This window comes from Scatophagus argus, chromosome 16 (assembly GCF_020382885.2).
Source record: "Scatophagus argus isolate fScaArg1 chromosome 16, fScaArg1.pri, whole genome shotgun sequence".
NCBI lineage: Eukaryota > Metazoa > Chordata > Actinopteri > Scatophagidae > Scatophagus > Scatophagus argus.
This window is the reverse complement of record NC_058508.1, coordinates 17,680,149-17,697,953: the sequence shown is the minus strand read 5'-3', so window position 1 is coordinate 17,697,953 and position 17,805 is coordinate 17,680,149. Positions and strand designations below refer to the sequence as shown.

The window sequence follows — 17,805 nt, the reverse complement described above, 5'->3', positions numbered from 1 at the left end:
AAAAATGTTTTTGTTTTTTTTTATTAATTTAAAAAGATGATGAACCCTCATTATAAACATTCAAATTATGGTACATGATATATTTGAGGTATAATTTAGCAACCGCTCCTTTGCTGTTATTTTCAGAAAAAAATGCATAGACAGAAAATCTAAACCCTAAATTATCAAAATGAAAGCCAAATAAAAAAAAAAAAAAAGAACTGAATGTTAATTGAATTAGGAGTTGTGCAGAAATTAAAGGCATTTGCAAGATACCAGCACAGAGAAAAATGGCAGAAACTGTATACTGAGTTGCTTTACAAGCACTCCATTTTTACCATGATCAATACAATTATGTGTCAGGTCTATACTATTACAATTTCAGAGGTAACCTTGTCAAAGCAACAGTCGCAACATACTGGCAGGGACTGACAATACAACATGTAAAGATTTGCAGATATATTTCTTTAAAGTCTGTGTCTGCTCATATCATATCAGTATCCATGAAAATTGGATTCTGGACTTGCACAACTTCCAGTACATTGTTCTTTACACATATGAAGAGTTGTATAAAGTAATTAACAAGGAGGGTCTGATGATGCTAACTAACTGAAAGTGCCAATGAGGTTTAGCTAAAAAGAGGCAATGACTTTCTTTTTTTTTGTATTTTTTAGCAAAATATTTTTACATAAAGTCTTCTGTCACACTTGACTGACACTTTTATCTTTTGCGTTCGCCTTTCTGTGTACGCTTCTTCTCCTTCTCTTTCCTGTCTTGTTTGGCTAGCTTGTCCTTCTCCCGCAGCATCTTGTCCATTTCCTTCTTCTTCTGAGCATCTTCACGAGCCTGGACCCGCTTCTGTCTTTGTCTGTTCATCACCTCTTCCACGTTGGTGTTCTTAAACAGGGCTGAGACTCTCAGTAAAGGGCAGCTCGGTAAAAAGCAAAAGTACTCTGCACCACTATGGAGTTTAAAATGGTAGAAATAATAGGGGGTACATAACCCTTGCCGTCAGGGTTATGTACTACTACTATAAGGGTGTTTTTCCACCTAACATGTTTGGTTCCATTAAAAGATTTCAAGTCTGTTTTCCTATTTAGTGCACTTCGTTTGGGCCAGTGTGAAAGCTGCCAATCAAATCTTGGTGCAAACTAGGAATATTTGGGTCTCCAAATATTTAGGACATTAAAGAACATAAATATACAAATCAACAGCATAAAAAGGCACAAAAAACTTCTGTCAGTTAACAGGGCTTGATTTGGTTTGTGTTCAAAAAGTGTGAGAAAGAACTGGGCCACAACTAAAATGCAAAGCTGCATTAACTAAGTGACAATGAATGCCATATCATTTTAAATAACTTCTGATCATAAATGGCCCAAGAAAGGATACAGTTATCATTTCCAGTCAGGTTATTTCCACTTGTTGGCTCCTCTTCTTCAGCTTCAGTGCTTTTGTCAAGGAAAGAACGGACATCTTGGGCATCATGACTGAATGTGTCTGAAGGAAACTCATTGGTTGAGATATAACATTTGCATTCTTCTCATGGTCTGTCCGCATGTTCAAGGAAACACTGGTAATAGAAGTGAAACATATGGACCTTTCTGGCATTACTGTACCTGTAATTTGAAAATTTAAGGATATTCCTCTTCGTCGGTTATGTTAGCATATTGAGCAAGGAGGGCTTCTTTCCTCTTCTTAGACTCCTCGGACACCTCTTTGTGTTTCACCACAATCTGGGCTTGTTTTTCTATCATACTGGCAATGGCCTGGACTTCAGCTACAGAAAAGGAATGATAAAGCATAGCCAAATGGTAAATAAAACATAATAGCATTAAGTACCTTTGCTTGCAATAGAAGTACCAGATTTTTACTGTCAGCATGATCTGACATTAACAGATGGAGCCATGAGGGTATACATCTGAGCTAGAAGCCCAGACAATATTCAGATCCTTATGGTTATGTACACAGTAAACAATCTCTTTCCAGTAATAACACTGACAAAACAAACTCAGTGGCATAAACACTTCTTCAGACCTCAAAAACTTTCTGCAGTCTCAGGAAATGTTTTTGTTTAGTTTGTTCAGGAAATGTTAATCTCTTCCCGACGTAAAAGTGTCTTGCACTCTGCTCCAAACTCAAAGCAAACAATTAAGAACTGAAAAAGCGAATCCCTCTGTATGTTTAACTGGTATAGAGGACAGACTCAGGAGCAAGCTGTCTTTGCTATTTAGTCAAGATTTAAATGAGCTGATCAACCTGCTGGCTTCATTTGGGACTGCTGTATTTTGAAAAGCTTGTATGAATTCTCATGACTGTATGTTTTAGGCAAGATGGTGGACTGCAAGATTTGTTCTGTCTTTGTTGAGTGAAGGCCGCATTATACCTGTATAATATTTTTACTAATAAGGTCTTGAGATTAAAAAAAAACAACAACTTTTTAATGACACCGGTAATGTGAAATGAATCAAAGTTACATAAATACCATCAACAGTTTCTCTTGTGGCTGCTGATCTTATGCGACACTCTGTCCACTGCTTGATGATCTGTTTGCAGACATCTTCCATGGTGTCCTCATCCTGTACACAAAGGACAAGTAGCATTAATGTACCAGTAACAGTAAAATCTGACAGTGGTAAACTGTCGCCCAGTAGTGTGTGATGGCTCCTTGTTTCGACAGGACAACAGTGCCCACTGGATTCATTCACAGCCAGTGCGAGGCATACAGTCATGTAATATCTTGTTTGTTTACCAGAAGATGATACAGATCTCTGACAAGTTGCACAAACAGTATAGGGAAAAAGCACATAAAGGGTTTTGTATTATGTGAGTTCTGTGAGCAGTAAATGTTAATCCCTCCTGAGGCAATAATAGTGTAACAGCTGGTTAACTGACAGTCTGCCAAACTGACAGTTTAAACTCAATGTACAAAAACCAACAGCCAACATCTAGCTGTACCAAAAACAACAGCATGGATTTAGGGGTTCTTTTTCTTAGCCGAATTTGTCGAAACACTTTCAGGAATTGTATTAGACATTGATTCATATCTGCCTTAATGCCACCGCCAGTGTTGATCAAGACCACGATTTACTACAAGTTGCAGATTTTTGAATGGGGTTTGGTGTGGCAGGAGAGAACAACCCCTATCACTGCCTGTAACGTCTGGACCTGAGGGAAAAAAACACAGCAGCGTACAACGTAACGATAATCTGCCTTATAAGTAACAGCTGACATCAGCGCTGTCACTTGGTACCGCCCGCGTAAAGACAAGACAGACAGCAACATATGAAAAACATGGATTCAGTGGCTGAGCGGGACATGCCGCTTTCAATATTCACCAGAAATGCGGATAAAATTCCTTGAAGCGCATCTTCTTTCTCCTCGTCACTCTCCTCTTCTTGCAAGACCCCTAAAATGTAAGCCCCGTACACCTCACGGTCTACTTCTAACGAGTCTAGACGATCATTTAGCCAGCTTTCAAACTCCCCGGCGTCTGTCACGGGCGCAGCCATCTTGGCCCTTTGGGGTCTTTCGGTGGCGCACGGCTGTCCTTTGTCATTGCCTGTGAAAAATGTGAAATTAATAATAATAATAATAATAATAACAATAAAAAACAAATACTTTTATTTGGTCATTTCAAATTATTCTCAGCAATTACCCATTACCCAGTGCCGAGAGTAAGTGTCATATATTAATAAGTTGTACACAAATTTCACAGGTGGTGTATTTACACTATTAACAAACTATTTGTAGTTGTCAAGGTCCAACACAAAAATGGTCGAGGAGGATCAGCCTCCCTTTCATTCCTGATATTTACAGTGTGAGTCGTGATTAGTTACCGTGTTTAGAAAACTGCTTATGTCGATTTACAATTTTCCTTAATTGTATTGCATTTCTGAAAAATGCAGCACCACAATATTAATGTAAATTTGGAAGAAGACCTACAAACAAACTGTAATGTTTGCTATCCAAATGCTCCTGGCTGTCTGCCTCATGTGTGATATTTGCCCACGAAATATTGAGACAGACACAAATAGCCTACTTGCATCCATGGTGGGTACATTCCCTCCATGTCTCCGCTGCGATGTTCAGAAGGCAGCTTATGTATTTATTTTCTCCCTCTCTTCCCTCCCCATCCTTTGTGATTACTTTTTCCTCTTACCAAATCACCACATCTTTTAACCTCTTCCCATCACTGCTCTGTGATGTTTGCCTGTTCCACATTAATTAATTTGAGAGCTAAAGTTCATGAGTTGCACCTCCCAGCTAAATTACAGCCTGTAGTCTATGAGCATAGGTCTTGTAAACCGTCCATTTGAATGAAAATGGCTGTGATAATTTTGTCACACTGCTAGACTGGCTTGTTGAATTAATTTCAACAGCCAAAATTTCAATCAGTGCTAAATGCTCAGTGTTGGCACTTAGATACTGTAAGTGCCCTGGGATGCTGCCACAAATTCCAAAGTTCTTGATTGAAAATTAATTTTTGATTGTTTCACAGTTTACAAAAGTGCTTGTGCACTCGCTTAGAGGCATGCCAGCACTGGTCTAATTGAAATGCTGATTTCAAAATAATTAGCTATTCTCTTTAAATTCAGTGGGCAACTGGCAGTCAAGCAGTCTTTGGCAGAACATAATAATTATCACAACATAGAAAAACACTGAAAATATATTTGTTTGGATCATCTAAGTAAGAGGAGGACTACTTTGATGAATAATTTGCCTGATTGTAAAGGTTTGAGAAGGTTATTGCTCTGGATTATTGGCACTGAGGTTGAGTAAAACATAAGAACAATGAATTGGTTAAGGTGACGTTTAATTTTGGCAAAGCTTTACCTTTTGTGTTACTGGTGTCCTTGCATGTGCAAATGAACGCACAGATCAAATACAGATGTGTGGCTATCAAGAACAGCATAAACAAGAGTGACATTCTGCTTTTGGCCTCTGGGTGGAAGTAGAGGATACAGATTTGTTTATTTCTCTGCTGAAGGCAGAGGATACAGCTGAGTCTTGGATTTAGATGCATGACAATAGTTTGGAGCTTATTTAGTGTGTGATTCATTGTAAATTTTTCATGCACGTTCACCAGACTTTGTTTGTTAAGTATAGTTGTAAGCAGAGCCGTGGAGCAAAAAAAATGCCCTGCCAGCTGTTTGTTCATCCCCTTTCATTTGACACTGGGACAACAGACAACACCTCCCAGCTGTTTGAATATATTAAACAATGTTTCTATGTGAATGGCTTGATCCTGCTTCCAGAAAGCATTTTGAGCAAGGGGGGTTATTAGTTACCCCACACCCCCTGCACCCGCAACACACACACACACACACACACGCACACAAGCATACACACATCTTCCTACTGCTAATACATAATGGCTTCACACGTCGCTGGCCTTGCAGTAATGAAGTGTGAAGCTTCTGTGACGCCACAGGGAAGCTACCGTGTGGAACTGTACTCTGTATTTTAGTGCACCTCCTTCAGTTCCTCACAGCCCAGATTCATTTGCTCACATATTTAGCTCGCCTTGTGCCGTCTACAGGCGAAATTCAAACTAACTTTCATCAAACACCCTTAAACAATTGTGAAACCAGACCAATGAGTTGGTGCACACGCTCAGGACTTCCCTCTTTTGTGCTTTTGCTCTAATAGTGTTTTGCAGATGTTTTAAATTGGACCAGACAGAAAGACTTTGTGTTCCAGCTGCATGTTAAGCATTAATCCTAACAATGAATTGAATTCTGCAGTGGAAAAAAATGACTAAAGAAGGTGCAACTCAGTGCTGTAAAGAGTTATTAACTGTTGGAAACAAGCAAAATAACACAAAGTGCCTGACACAATAACAACAATAGTTCCCCCCCATCCCCATCTAAACACAGAGCAATCAGTATAGACAGGAACTGAGGACACTCTTTCATAAATAATATATATTAATAAGACAAATAAAAGCCAGATTTTAAAGCCAGAAAGGTGGGTCTCGAGTTTGCTTTTAAAACAGGAACTGTGGAAACACTACCATGAATTAAATAAATAACTAGACAAATGAACTGAAGTAAAGTTTTGAAAATTAAGAGATTAAAGAAGTAGGGGTTGAGTTTGATTAAGTGTCAGAATGAAAAGCAACACAAGCATTTCTAAAAGATTAAAGATTGGATACGAGTCTGTAATTACTGAAAGGTAACTGAGGCATCTAAATTCGGTTCAGAAGAGGTTTGACTATCGCAATCTCAAGAAAATACCCCTTTTAAGAGCATAGTTTACACTGTTAAGTAAATATTTCTCTATAAAGCTATTAACGCTTTTAAAAAGGGTGTAAGAACGAGATCTTAAAAGCAAGTTGCGAGTTTTAATTCGAGTTCCCTGTTAACAGAGTGGTGTGCAAATTAGGGGAAACTGCAGTTACAACAGACTGGCGTCGTCATATTTCAAGCTGAGAGGTCCAGGGTCGGTGCATAATGCCATTGCCTCTATTAATACTGCATAGCTTTAGGACGCCTGTCCTATTTATATTGAGGGGCTGTGGATTGATGCGAAATGACGAGGGCCGCGAGGCTGCTGAGTGGGTGGGCATCCACATGCTCTGCTCCACAGGCAACCCTATCCTTCTGTACACGCGTGCACACACACACACACACACACACATACATACATACGCAAATACACACTTGTCTTCATGTCCCAGTGCCACCAGCCCTAGAAAAGCCCTACAGTCTCGATATGCAATGTCCTCTCTCTGTCAACATATCCCCTATCCCAACGTTAATGTGACAGAATATAACCAGAGCCCAGAACAACCAGACAGAGCAGAGCAATGAAAAACAGCATGTATATCAGGCGTGTTTCCTCTTCTTCTTTAGGAGTTTGCTTCCTCGTCACACGGTGGCTCGACTTGTACCAACAATGAAAGTTTAAACTGCTGTTAATTCTGTTGAACAATATTCTGTACAGATTGTAACATCCCCAGAGGCTCCATAAATAAAATTTACTTGACTTGAATAAGCCTGTGGCATGCGGTAGCGCAGAAAACTGGACTCACACATCTCATCCACAGTAATGTGATGTTTCATTTAATAGAATCAGTAGTATTATTGGTAATCTCTGAATCATTTTCATAACTTCATGGTGTACGCAGGATGACGTCAGTGATCAACCTGTGAGACTTGACAGGTGGGTGGGCACCAAACGAGGGAAAAGTCGCCGGTGCTGTTTAAAATATCTATTAATAGTAAACAAAACAACAACACAACAAGACAATGCTAATGGTATTAATACTTTATGCTGCATTTTGTTATTGTTGAGTCATTGTACTCCTGTTCTCCTGTTTTAATTCTCTTTCCCTTCTGACAGCTCGCTTTCACATGCACATACGCCCACAGACTCTACTCACTTGTGTGTGTGTGTGTGTGTGTGTCCCCAAACACAACCACATACACTCACACACACGCACACATACACACACACACACACACACACACACACACACACACACACACACACACACACTTTACAGGCACGCCAACTCTTATCTTTCTGTGGTCGGTGGAGAGAAGTAATGAGAGAAGCGAGAGAGACAGTTTTCACGTTAACGCAACAGTAGCTGGTAATGTCGGTGGTCTTAAGAACAAAAATAAAATCTGCTCTTCATCCATCAGTGTCATATTGTTATGATTTAACATAGCTGATAGCTTATTGATTCTGCAAGACAACATTAAGGATATCAAATCTTGCATGCCAGATTGCCTCATCACATTTTGCTGTGTGAAGAGCTCGCTGATTCCATGTCGGAAACGTTACCTGGCTCTTAGCTTAAAGACATTTGATCTCTGTATATCATGATTACACATTGTATAGTAAGTGGACAGAGCATCCGGGTTTGAAAACTGAAGTCATTATGGAAGTGCTGCAAACCTGCATTATTTTCAGATGCAAAAATAAGTGAGATTGTAAACTTATTAAACTTACTTCTCACTTGATTTATTGTCTCAGTAAACAGTTTCCTAATGAGTTTAAGGTCTTAATCGATAGTTTCAGGTCTTCTTCAATATACCCGTTTGGATATGGCCTCAGAGTAAAGCAGACGATAAAGCGGGGTATACTTTAGGGTGTGGCTACTGCCAAGTTGCTAATCAGCCGGTATATCCAGAATATCCTTTCCCAGCTCTAAGCCCAGCTGTAAGCCCAGGTGAAAAAATAAGTCAGTGGAGTAAAAATCAAATCCTGTTTATTTGTTCTCACCCAGTGTGAAGTTACCAGATTTGTGACTCAATTCTGACATGAGTCAACAGTTCAAGAGCCCAGTCGTTAAATGAAAAATGCTTTGTCTGACTTGTTTAATAATCTGTACGGGACTGTTTGGACTCGAACTTCAGCAGCTACACAGCAGTGATACACACTGGTTCATCAGTTTGTTGGAGCCCAGTGACTCTTCAAAGGAGAAAAATTAAGTTGAGCTGAGAGCCGAGGGAGTAATTTGGTTATGTGTAATGAGGGTTCTTATTAGTAGTTATGCGTTTATCAGGTTCACTGTGCTGGTGGTGGAGTTACCACATCTCACTCTCGGGAGACACTGTGCTTTCACTCTGCTCGTCTGGCTTTTTAGTCTGAATTGTGAGCAATTAAAACCCCAGCATGTGAGGGTGGAAAAAAAGGTAATGAATATGGAACACCAACCCAGAGAAGTCTGCAGAGACTTCTCGCCGAGTTCTGAGGCTTCCTTTCTCCAAATCATTGGGAAGCACAAAGACCATTTGACAGCATTTTTTTCTCCACCTGTCCCTCGCTTGGTGTGCACGTGACTCCTTACATGTTGGCCCAGAGGTTTTAATAATGCAAAGCCCAGTCTTTCCAGGTTGTTGAACTTTCGTGACCTCTGGCAGTGAGGAGAAACTTTTTGTCGTGGGTTTGGCGCCCTGCCTGGCTGACCGCGCCAGCTCTCGCAGCTTCTGAGCAGAGGAGTGATGGGAAGGGGGCTGAGTGGATGTGTCTAGACAGCCAAGTGGTGGAGGGCAAATATTTAGCCATGCCACTTGGGGAGGGGATCCAGGCCTCCTCCTCCCCCTACCGAGGCATGCCTCTTAGCCTCAGAATCAGGCCACGTCTCCATCCGTTTCCATGTGCAGCTTCACACTCTGTATTCAGGGGCACGGATCTCATTTCTTGGATAATATTTCAAGCTGGCCACAGATGGGGAATTAAATTGAAGACCTGGCTTGGTATGGGGCATAAAGGATGGATTTCGGGGGCTTCTCGGAGAGATGATATGGAGAGGAAATAGATACTGTAGATTTAGCTGTACTTAGGCTACTTTTAAAGGTCTCTGTAAATGAATGCATGAAACGCTGACTGTGTTGTGTGCTTACGGAAGGCGGAACAACCCCCGTAGCCATCATGCAATATCCACTGTGACACATCAGTCACCTCGTTTTAAAATGAGTTGTTATTTTGCTGTTGAATGCAATTTTCCCCGTCTTTCTTACAAAGCGGTGTCAGGGTGATAACTGTCAGTCCTATAGGTGTTTAAGTGCAAGCTCCGATAATTTCCTACATTTCCCCGAATGCGCCGCCAATCCCAGCAAATTCCCGTGGATTTTCTCCCCATCTATGCCACATTTGAATAAACCTGTAATCAGATGAATTGCTGTCAGATGACTGCCTAACAAGCCCACTCAAATCAGGGTAAATATTGACTCAAGCGAATGAGCACATGACAGTTTAGGATGACACCACACTGTCACGCTGGCAACAATACACATCCTCCCGTCACTGCGCTGACAGGGTGGTGTCACAGAGGGGAAGGTAAAAGTTGGAGAGAGAGGGAGGGCAGTCGAGGGAGGCTTATGCTCAGTTGTTCACGCTGATTGTGGGATGGCGCTGCAGACTGGCGTCGATGTCGCGTCTGCTGATGGGCAGAGTCAGCCCTGCTCTACCGGTAGCCGTCACTCACCCACACATCAGACAGTGCGGCGCAGTCTCACACCACCTGTGTTCTCACAGAGTCGTTATGATGATCTGTCTCCTATTCTTCATCTGGTCCCTCTGCTTGTGGCCAGTAAGGAGATCCTTGTTTTTTTTTGGGGGGTGGGGGTTTGTCCAAAGGGAGAGAGCTTAACGCACACTCATGCATGCTGAAGAGGAGATCCATGCACAGATTTTTTTTCACAAGCCATCAGACACCATCAAGCAGTGCTGACACGAGTAGCTAATTTATTGATAATTTGATTGGCAAAAAAAAAAAAAAGGGAAAGAAAAAAAATCACCTGTAACAGTTTTGATAATAGATTAATCATTAGTCATTTATTAAGTTATACAGTTCCAGGTTAAATCTTCAGGAGGTGATTCTGTGTTTTCAGATGTAATGTCTTTAGGTTTTTGGACTGTGGGCTTTTGTCATTACAATCATATTCTAGTATAGCCTAAATCATTCTTAAATGCGAAATAATGCTAATAGTTATAAGCACACGTCAAATAAAACTATCCCATAGCCACAACACCTTCCTTGCCGATTTGCTGATGCTGGAAGTAATGCTAAAGTATTTGCAAAATGCCTCAACTTACCCATCTGTAACCTGATATCTTAAGATAATGATTTCATTTTCAGTATTCAGCTTAAGAAGAAGTACTACCTGAGTTATAAAGCAGATAAAGACTTAAACCAACATTTACCCATGAAAATGAAACTTCTTTTCTTTTGTTCTTCATTGCCACGACCAGTTTTATCACACTGTTTTCAGAAATGCTGCCACTTGGGCTGTAATATCACAGCAAACCTCTTGGTGGGATTAACATTTCTCTTCCTCGCTCTTCTTCTGCATAATACTGCACATTTGGTGAATTTTCAGTATGTCACACAGGCCTAATCTCATGAACACTGCATACACATTTGTGGACCCAACCCTTGTGATCTAATGAAAGCATTTGTGTCACTTTAACGTAAAGCCTTGTAGGGCTCACCCATCTGTCTGCAGTTGTGCTGTTACAGTGTGTATCATCAGAGTGTACAAGAGCAAATTACAGCTTATTAGTACCAATACCAGCAGTGACAACATTTATCAAGGAAAACATCTCCTACTCTCCCTAATTGTCCCCCTCAGGGCCCACTGTTATGTGGACCGGTATCGACGGCCAGGCAGTCATTAGGACATCACACTTGAGCTGACGAGCGGAGAATTCAGGGGACATGTCCACCCTGATTGGTTAATTTGATGTGAGTGAAATGACACCGCGTTTGGAGCCAATGAGGTATTTATAGTCTGGTTCAGGATATCCACACATACCGCAGTTAGTTTGTGTGATAGAGACCAGGGGCGGGGGGACTGGTGGCGCAAGCGAGGCAGGCCGGGATATGAATAGCTGGCAGGGAACAGGGTGCTGGAGGTGCAAAGGGCAGTGAAGTTTATATGTCAAAGAACAAGAGCGAGAAGCTGATATTCGAGTATATCTGTCAGTCTCGTCTGGCCTTTGAGAGTGAGTGACAAAGGGTGCAGGTCAGCCTGGCCTGTCTGAGCTTTTTTGTGTCTTCTCAACAAAGGGATCTTGTCTGATACAGATACGCTTGCCTGTCTGTCACTTTTACTCACTGATATTTTGTCACTTTTGTCCGTGCGGCAAGTCCTGCATGAGGCCGGCTCATGCACCTTTACATAAATGTCTGTGTGTGTGTGTTTGTGTCTGTCATCAGATTGTGATCTCCAGTCAGGAAGAATTGTCCCAGCTGCCGCCCCTCGTTCATGGCGATACCTCCCTCCTGCCGCCGACCACTTCACACTGCTGACATCCTCAGGGAGTGACAGATAGAAATCTGAGTCTAAGCCTGGCACTCAGCGGCTCAGTGTCTGCTCCCAAATGTTACGATTGTTAAAAGGATTTTGTCTCTAAACTGTGAGACACCTCCCGGCCCAGATCTCCTGTTCACAGGTTCTGCTACTGTAGAACTGCACACTAAAGAAGTTTGCCTCAAGTGTCCACAGTCCTGTGTCTTTCCCTCTTGCACCAGGAGCTTAAATCCCATCATTTTTCACACTGAGGACCATCCACCTAAATCATGCTTTCCCCCCCAATCGCTGCAATGATCAAGCCTAACTTTTCTTTCTCGCCAATTAAAAGGCTTTGATGTCTATCTGTGGAATGGGTGAGGCAAGAAAAGCATCTCTCTTCTGCTGCCTCTTGGCTACCAAAGGCCAGACTTGTGCTGGCAGAAGATAATCAGCAGTTCTCACACAAACAAGATAAAAAAAAGTGAGAGGATTTACTCCCATCTTGCCTGTCAGGCAACCCACTGCAGACAGGGGAATTATTTTGGCAGCAACACTAATGTGGCGGCGGTTGTTGTTTCCTAAACTGATTTCCTTAATCCTACACTTGTTCCACGCTTTGTAAACATGGGGGCTTGAATTTGTAATCTGGGAGGTCCCACTGACGCACAGACACACATGCACACACACACCGACTGCTTGTCCCTCTAACCCCCTCCTCGTCAGCCTCTGCCCTAATTAGTCAGAATTAAGACGAATGCCTGGGCCTCCCACGATCAATTGGTATCGAGCGGACCTTCACTCGCCCCAGCCTGGGGGCCTCTCGTGGCCGGCAGATCATTTATATCAATCGCTTTTGTTTTTCTTTCCATCCCCCTTTCCATTCTTCCGTCCACCAAGTGCAAGGTTCGGTCTATTGCTTGGCGTGCAGAATGGACAGCAGGCAAAATGGCAAAGACTGGCATGTTAACTGCTCCAGTTGCATTGATGTCACAGGGACACATTTTTCAAGGAAACTCAGGGACGCATATGCCTGCCACCTGAATGTGTGTGTTATCCATTTTGTGTCCATTTGAGCTCTCTTTCAGTGCTTTTTATATTGTCTCCTTTTACTAACAAGCTCACCCTTTTCCTTCTTCCCTGCCCTTTGTTCCTCTTGTTGCCCTTCTCTCAAATATCTCCCACTTCCTTCTCTCGCTCTGCCTTTGTTACTTGTTATGCTGGGTGAGGAGAGGCACTTCTGTATGTGTTTTTATTGACTGGTCCATTTGAATCAAGATAATAATCAGTACAAATAGAAGGCTATCAATCTGTTCAATTTCTCGAGCCACCCTCACTCTCTTTTTGTCATGGCAGTGTGGTGGACATAAACTGGCTAGTGGAGAGGATCAAAGGAAGGCAGGACATTGGGATATGAGATATCTCACCCTACATGCAGAGACTTGTGACTAAAACATATTGCAAACCGCAGGTTTAGGCAGGAACCCTCATTGATTTGCTATGAAATGAAAAGGGTTGTGGTGAAGAAGCTGAACAAATATGACCTACAGTGAAACAAAAATGAGATGAAAATCTTGGGTCATTTTGATGGATGATAAATGACATTTTTATTTTGAATGGCTTTCCAAATGAGTCTTCACTGGCAGGCATAATTTCTTTGTGCTATACCCTGGTTTCCGTTTCCACTAGAATCTACAGCTGCATGCATGTCCACTCAGACACAGCACCTTAGGGAAATTCATTTAAAGGACAAATTAAATAGACACAAGGAACGGGTACAAAAGCACACTTTTATTAGTTCCTTTCTTCAAGGTTGGTGGCACAGTAGCGAACTGCGACTTAAAACAGACACAGATCCCGTTTGTCCTCTGTGTGTCTCTGTGGATCACTTAGTGCGTACTTTGTTGTACTGTATGTTAGTGCTACATGTGAGTGTTAGATACCGACTGCTTCTACCCTGAAGGCAAACTTAAACCTCTCAGGTCAGCAGCCTCTTCATGTTGCATGCTTTGTGTGCACGCCTGGCATATTTGTGATGTTGCAGAGACGAGTGATGGCAGCACCATGCGTTTGCGGTGCCAAGCCTGGATAATACACCACAGCAGTTTAGCCGTCCATGAGCTGGCAGCTGGCTCCTTGGTTAGTGGCTTCTACTCTGTGTGTAGCGTGATGCCTCTGGTGTGATGCACTTGGAGCTCGGTGCAGATGAGTAAACCTCGGCTACTCTTATCTAAGCTAAGATGAACCTCAGGCTGCTGTTTAAGCTCTTGTGCACCAAGTATGTTAGTGCCAGATGAGCTCCCCATATCTGTTGAGTGTCCATTTGTGTGTGTCTGTGTGTGTGCACATGCATGTGGTGCTTGATGGGGTTGAGTGCATGTTTTTATTTGGGCACTCAGCACCCCCATCTCCCTGACTAATCCCCGCGGCCCCAGCTTTCCTGGCATAAAGACCATCCGTCTTTTTCCCACATACGCTGTTGATCTCTCTGCTTCTTTGCCACTTGCTATTTAAAGAAAAGGCCTGACAGACGTCAACTTTACCTTCTCATTTTCTTCAGACACTGCTGAAGAGAGCCCCCATCTGCACAAATGCAAGTACTGCTCTGTATTTCTACTTAGAACTCAGGGGCATTTGGGATATAAAAGAGGGAAAGAAAACACAGAGAGGAAGGAGGGGAGTTGCTCTATAGCATATTCATGGATTAATGGGAGGAAAAAGTGGGACTATTAATCCTCCTTTCTTACTCTGCGGTTTGGAGTAAAGGATATGATAAAGACAAAGAGCCATGAAATAACCAGTGTATCCTTTTACAATGTTGCCCATTCACCTACATTTTGTGCTTATTGTGAGGCCTGTAATGAGTCACAGAGGAGAAACACACTCAGCTGCTCTCCATTTGTGTGCATTTACTTGATTGGGCCTGATGGTTGGCAACCACTTTTGTATTTCTGCCTAATTTACCATTGTGAATACTACTGAGTAAAGTGGCCTAAGTTTGTTTTGTTCCCCTGCCCCCTGCTGCGCTAGCATTACCACACCACTTGGGCTATTAGCAATCAGAGGGAGAGAGAGAGAAAGAAACACTGAGGGATTTAAAAGACTGAGGACTGCAGTATCATGTTTTGAGTGAGAAGCACACCAAGTGATGCTGATGAAGAGGGATGTGGTGAAGGGAGACGAATGTCTGGGCCCTGAAGTGCTGTACCAGTCTGGAAGATCTCTGTGAGGCCCCCTCCGGTGGAGAGTCAACCATGGCTTGCCTAAACTCCTGCCAAGTTCACTGGCTGTTTAGTTGTTGCAGATGGCACAGACAGTAGCACTGATGTGGCAGGGTAAACATTATGGACAAGGAGCAAAATGAGATGAGAGATGAGTATATATAGGAAAAGCATCTATGGTTGCTGGGTGCTCTTTTGTTCTTTGGCTCTAGGCTGGCTGACTCTTCACTTGTTTATTATGTGCCACTAAGTTTAGATATTTGGTGATGCCACGTGGACTGATGTAACACAATAATAACATATTAACAATAATAACATACTTCAAAATAATAGGATGTGCTTTCAGTTTTCATTGTGTTTTTTATAATGAGAAGACGAAGCGCTAAAAATCTGAAGTACGTGGTTACCCACAACAACAAACATGATTACATCCACTACTGAGTTAATGATATTCATTTTTTTGAAACTCCACTGGATACTTAATAAAAGCAAAAATAAAATTAAAATATTTATTTTCTAAGGTTTAATCCTCCTAGTCAAACAAAAACCGCATTTTAAGGGGTCTTTTATTTTGTAAAGTGGTTGTATCTCACTGTATATTACTGTGAAACTTCTACATACTGCTTTCTTCTATAAGTCTGTGCTGTAGGGGCCCAGATGCTACAGTCAACAGTTTGGTTTCAATCCTCCTACCTGAAGCCGCTCCCCCTGAATCTCCTCAGCAACTGAAAGTGCAATACATCCTGAGAGACCGACACAGAAGACAGCCTGTTCCCCCTGCTTCATGATGTATTCACAACCAGAACATGTTGTTTTGAGATACACATGGCAGATTCTTGTTAGCCTACATCCTGAATAATCAGATGTTGCCGGGGCTCCTGGTGGCAGTCTGTGGGGCCACAGAGACATGCTCAGGGAACCTTGGGGGCCCAGGCTGAGGGGATGAGGGTGCTGTTTGACTGCAACGTCTGTCTATCAGGAGATTTGTGGGGATGCTGGGGGCACAGAGTGGAGACAGTGTCAGGGCGATACCCTTGACGGTGATGTGATTGAGTAGACAGCTGCGACCCGCTCCTTTCTTTACTCGCCACCCATCTCTTTCCCCCAACGCCTCCACACCCTCCTCCTTATAGAACAGCTCCACAAGAGTGAGCGATCACTTAAAACAGCGCTAGTTATTATACCCAAGCACATCCTAGTAATTTATGCATGATTGCCTGGCAATCTGAGGCAATTCATCATCCTCTTTCCTATCTTTCTTTTTTTAATCTGTTGGTGTCTTGTTCCTCTGGACTTTAATCTATAGGGCTATTAAGAATGCCTGTGTAATAATGGCTCAGCTCAGGTGACAGCATGACATTGGCGCCGTCATTGCCCCACAGATTTGGGATCCTGGAGGACTGCGGCAGTGAAAGGCACCAGATCTGGCTTTTAAACCTAAGAAGCTGTTTGGCCATCCATTGTTTTGTTGGTGCAAGACCTTCACTCCTGTCAGGCAGATGGGAAGACCGATGTCTGCGTGAAGTGAAAACATTGTGTTAGATACAGTGAATCCATGTGCCTGAAATTGCGTTTCATTTTTCTGCAGAATTTAAAAGTATGTGTATGCCTAAAGTGTTGGTTCTGTATGGAATTGAATTTATGTCATAAGTCGTGAGAGTGATAAAACAAGTTGTATTATTTCACACGTGTATATATTGACTGCCACTTGCAAAAGTCCTCACACCACAAATTCATCTGTCAGTCAAGGTTCAAGGAGGGTGTGATCACGTTGAAAGTGACCAATGATGAGAGGTTCAGTACCCTTGGTTTCTGTGAGAGCGCATGTGTCTTCCATTGCTCGCTAAGCAGAAACTCTCCTGCACGTGGCGGCTGCTTTATGGCCTTGCTGTTTAGTTCACCTCGCAGGTGTTGAATTTGTTTGTGTGAGAGGCGGTTAATATCTGTTGGTGTGAAATATTTAGATTGTTTCATTGCACTTGTGACACATGACATGACACCAGAATTATGCTATTTATTCATGCTTCTGAATGCTGGGATTGGGTGTTAATATTGACACTATAATATTGGTAATTATTGAATTGGGCGGTGATAAAATTAACATGAATTATTATATGTGATAAATAGCTCAATTTTACACCAGTGGGTTGCATATTTATCACTTATTATCAATAAAGATGACAGAGTTGTATGTTTACTGCTGTGTATGTTGGTGAAGCTTGTTGTTCATACAAAGGCACATGGATCATATATATGGCATCCATACAGGAAACCAGACCAGCTTGTGTCTGATCCACTGACATGGTTTTTTAGCATGTCCACATGCCTCTCTGCATGTGTATGTTTTCATGTTAAGCTGGCAGACACCATAAAATATTCAGTTTGAGACAGAGGTGCTAACAGCAACAGCACAGGCTGACCCTTCTGTTGTGAAGTTATCCATTTGTGACTTCAGTCCGTGGCTAATGGATGCCGACCTTGCTCCATGTTCTCTATTGGTTCCGTTCAGCATCTATCAACACAGGGATGTATCTTGATTTACCCTCCTGTCCCTTTTCCACTTCCTGCTTGTAGAGCACAGCACAGCGCCAGAGTACACCACGGTCCGTTGTAGGCCATTGTAATCTGCCTGGGTTTAGTGAAGGCTAAATTAAGAAATGAACAGCATGAGCAAGAGCGAGACAACAGAAGGCAGCAGCTCAGGAGACAATCAGAGAGGCAAATGGGCCACAGCTAGTGACCCTGGCTTATCTTCGTCATTGTAATCTTGACTTATCTAATTGGTTTGCTTTCAAGCCATTTATTCACAGTGCAGGCTATATAGCATTAGCAAAATGATGATGATCTTCCACAGCCTA

The 17,805-nt window shown here is 42.3% G+C and overlaps 1 protein-coding gene across 1 annotated transcript; it reads right to left on the bottom strand.

Annotated features, from left to right (window-relative positions):
- Window positions 1-5: 5 nt before the first annotated feature.
- Window positions 6-3,540, bottom strand: ccdc43 (coiled-coil domain containing 43). The gene is made up of 5 exons (XM_046416231.1): window positions 3,315-3,540; window positions 2,462-2,555; window positions 1,621-1,756; window positions 1,369-1,424; window positions 6-887 (listed from the first exon to the last, which is right to left on the bottom strand). The coding sequence occupies exons 1-5, from the start codon at window positions 3,486-3,488 to the stop codon at window positions 700-702; spliced, it is 648 nt and encodes a 215-aa protein (XP_046272187.1). The 5' UTR covers window positions 3,489-3,540; the 3' UTR covers window positions 6-699.
- Window positions 3,541-17,805: the final 14,265 nt, after the last annotated feature.

What these genes read in the sequence shown, in the direction of transcription:
- ccdc43 (XM_046416231.1), bottom strand. Translation starts at nt 3,488, where the DNA reads ATGGCTGCGCCCGTGACAGACGCCGGGGAGTTTGAAAGCTGGCTAAAT. An exon ending in GAATTTTATCCGCATTTCTG is followed by an intron (nt 2,556 to 3,314) that starts GTGAATATTGAA and finishes CTTTGTGTACAG; the next exon opens with GATGAGGACACCATGGAAGA. An exon ending in CACAAGAGAAACTGTTGATG is followed by an intron (nt 1,757 to 2,461) that starts GTATTTATGTAA and finishes CCTTTTCTGTAG; the next exon opens with CTGAAGTCCAGGCCATTGCC.